The sequence below is a fragment of the Austrofundulus limnaeus genome, unplaced genomic scaffold, assembly GCF_001266775.1.
Source record: "Austrofundulus limnaeus strain Quisiro unplaced genomic scaffold, Austrofundulus_limnaeus-1.0 Scaffold581, whole genome shotgun sequence".
In the NCBI taxonomy this organism is placed as follows: Eukaryota; Metazoa; Chordata; class Actinopteri; order Cyprinodontiformes; family Rivulidae; genus Austrofundulus; species Austrofundulus limnaeus.
Window position 1 is genome coordinate 197,265 of NW_013952983.1, and position 3,509 is coordinate 200,773.

General features: G+C 42.5%; 1 protein-coding gene across 1 annotated transcript in view; it reads right to left on the minus strand.

Annotated features, from left to right (window-relative positions):
* LOC106530951 (chloride intracellular channel protein 5) overlaps positions 1-2,601 on the minus strand; it is a 21,876-nt gene extending 19,275 nt beyond the window's left edge. The window contains exon 1 of the mRNA XM_014026685.1: positions 1,876-2,601. Within this exon, the coding sequence (XP_013882139.1) occupies positions 1,876-2,499 (624 nt within the window). The 5' untranslated portion in view covers positions 2,500-2,601. The remainder of the gene's footprint in view (positions 1-1,875) is intronic.
* Positions 2,602-3,509: the final 908 nt, after the last annotated feature.

The window sequence follows — 3,509 nt, forward strand, 5'->3', positions numbered from 1 at the left end:
GACAGAAAGGCAGATGTGGCAGTGGAAGGTGTCAAAGCAGTTTGGAGAGAAAAACAAAGTAAAGAACAAAAAAAAACGATTAATCGGTTATTAAATTAGTCATMGATTATTTTAATAATCGATTAGTCGTCGATTAATCGATTAATCGTTGCAGCCCTAGTTACAATGATGTAATGTTTTATAGCACATGCCTTCAGTTGGAGCATGTATTCAGCCTCCATAAGGCAAAATTGTAGGCTGGTTATGTCACTGCATCGCACCAAAGGTTGTCCCAATTCATGCAGCCAACAAATGCAGCCCACAAAACCCTGAAAACATAACCTGCATCTGACTATCCTTCACGCGACAGTATCCCAGGATTCATTGAGCCGTCATCAGTTTTTACAGTAAAAAGAAAATGGTGGAGTTTGTAAAGTCATGAACTGAAGAATTTGTTATCAGCTTAATTGATGAAACTGTGCTGCAATACTGACAGTAGAGCTAAACCCAAATTATTAATGTCTTGTGTATTTACATGTAACATTTTTAAAACTACATTCAGTTTTGTGACGTTACACCTCCTTTGACAAGACATGAGTATATGTTCCAATTTATTTTAAGTTTTACGCATTTATGGTGGTGTGATACAAAACGTAACACCATGTTAGCAGGATAATGTGTAGTCATGCGCACCCGCTTCGGATGTTATCATCCATTAAATGGACGTCATTAGCTGTTATCAGTCCCATAGAATGGCTTCAGACTGTCAGCTGGTTAATATGAGGCATAAAACCACTAAGGTTAATTTTAGAGAAAATGACATGGGCTACGGTAAAGTAGACCAGACTCCAGCGGTAGCACACTGTTGCAGTCCAACATATATGACACTGATAACCCACTAGGGGGCACTGTCGGGACAGTCTGAAGCCATTCTATGGGACTGATAACTGCTAATAACGTCCATTTAATGGACTGATAACATCCGAACCTGCTGTCACGTAAGCATCCAAAGACTAGACCGTCCCATTTTACAGCCATTAGATTCAGCATACCTGGACTTTGAGTAGTGTGGTCACTCTGGGCTGCGGTCTACAGAGTTAGAGTTATCTTTGAGAATTTTTTTTTCAGGTGGCCATTTTGAATTGAACCAACCACAACATTTTGTCAGTGGTAGATGTACATTCAATGATTGTTTAGTGAAAACTACATTGAAATCTGGTCCAGTGGTTCACAAGACATTTTGCCAACAGACAAAATTATTATTGTCTACCTTTCCCTTTTTTGCAATGGGAAATAAATAAAAAGAGTGGCCTTGGTTCAAATCTAAAAGTTGCTGTTCATCAGTCTTGCTTCAGTTCCTGGCCTCTCACCCGTTTGAGTGTCCCTGAACTGAATCTCAGCTCCTCAACACTTCCTGTTAGTGTAAAAACTGAAAGGTTTATTTTCATTTTTCCACATTTTGCCTCTTCTGCTGTGTGACAACATTTTAAAATCTTCATGAAACAACAAAGCCTTCACTGACTGCTCCCTCCACAAAACACACCTACCAAATAATACTCAGCAGTATTCAGTCAGGCACGCAGCGCACCTTCAGTTAATGAGGCCTGACTGTAAACAGGTTAATTATTAGACGAGACCAAGTCACAAATGATCTGCCTCATGAAAAACAAAATCACTGCTTATATAACAGCTCCAATAAAACACAACTTTGGATTWAAATCATCTCAACACAGACTTGTAAATAACACCACGGTGTCTGCATAAACTGTACATTCTGTGGTGAAATGTTATCACCAGTATACATACACCAGAGGCAAACTCAAAGTAAGATCTTGAGTATCTATTTAAGGTGAGTTGAGCAACAGTTGAAGTCATCTTGTATTCTGGTGACCTTACCTTGACGTAGAGGGAGATTGTGGGCTGGTTGGGGTCAGCTGGAGCCTTGCTGCTCTCATCCAGAGTCACGTTTTCCAGAGTTTTGAGGCTGTAGTCCACGGTGTCCTCTGGTTTTGTGTAGGGACGGGTGTACGACATGAGCAGACCATCCTCGGCGTTATCCTCGTCGTGGATCTTGGGTGGGATTGGTAGGTAATCGCTGGGGTCTCCGTGGGAGGAGGAGGAAGAGGAGGAAGAGGAGGAATGCGAGGAAGCCGATGAGCGCCTGGACCCGCCGCGCCCCTCGCTGTTCGCCTTTTCCTCCAGCACCTCTGGCTCAGGCGGCAGCTCCATTGTCATCACCGGTTCCTCCTGCTTGGCTTCCTCGTCGTCACTGGACGATGAGGACGAGGAGGATGAGGAGCTGCTGCTTTTGGCCCCCTCCCGGATTTCCATGTACTCTGGAGAGTTGCGTTCCCTCTCCGAGGCATGCACCAGCACCTCGCTGTACAGCGGTTCCCTGGCCTCGGCCGAGTTCTCGTACACAGCCTGTTGATCCCTGGCCCGACCCGAGTTCTCATACACGGCCTCTTCGTTAGGGCTGTCCGCGTTTTCTCCGTCGATGTTCTCGTAGACGTTTTCCATGTTCGCTGGCTTTCTTTTTTGTGAGGCGCAGACCTCAGGGTTTTTACGCAGAGGAAAAGCTCTGGAGTGGTTGCACAGTCCACCTGCCTTTTTCTGACTGAACGCCTGGGCAAACTCCAGCAATCATAAAAGACCTTTGATCCTGCAAGTTAACAAGTGAACAATCTCTGACACTCAGGCAGAGCAGGTAGTATTGTATTAAAGTGTTTAGTAGCACCTTAGAGGGTGAATAAAAACATAAAAATGTTCTTTATCTGCCATCCACTGCCTTGCAACTAAAACGATCAGGAGAACCATTTCAGGCAGTAAATAAGTTGAGTGGTGAAAGAGCTTTTCTCAATAAGTTATATGAGCAGCAAATAAAAAGAACAAACTAACGTAGACTCATTTGTATCAGAAGGCGATTCCCTAATTTGCACATTGCTGTATTTTGTCAAATAACCTCTAACATAACAAATCCTGAAATTTTGTTTCAGGTTTTTGGTGCCACTCCAAGATTTTTAAATCCCCCCCGGTGGTGCCACTGACAAACAGACACTGGTCTCTTAAATAAAACAGATCTACTGATTTTCAGCTCAGCTGGGTTGAACAACGACATTCAGAACTACAAGATTTTGTTTTCCATCATAAGTCATCRTGTTTTCCAGACATTTTTACTGAGCGAAGAAGACTCCACTGGTCAGTTGTTTTATCTGTAAGGTGTTAAAAATCAAGTAAGAGGAAGAACAAAATTCTGTCACCTTCCTAAAATAATCATCGTTTTTCAGGAAAATTGACATTTCTGCATAACTTATCTCTCCACCTATATTCTCAAATGATCAAATCATTTGAGTCTACCTACCCCTTAAGATAATGGCCTACGTATTGAGTGGGACTGAAACTGAGCTAAGTCTTTTATGTTTCCTGAAAAACTTGAAAAATTACCTAGGCGATTATTTAAAAAGTCACTAACGCAACTGTCAACACTTTCAAACAGATCGCCTATTGGACTGCAGAGACCCCTACTATCA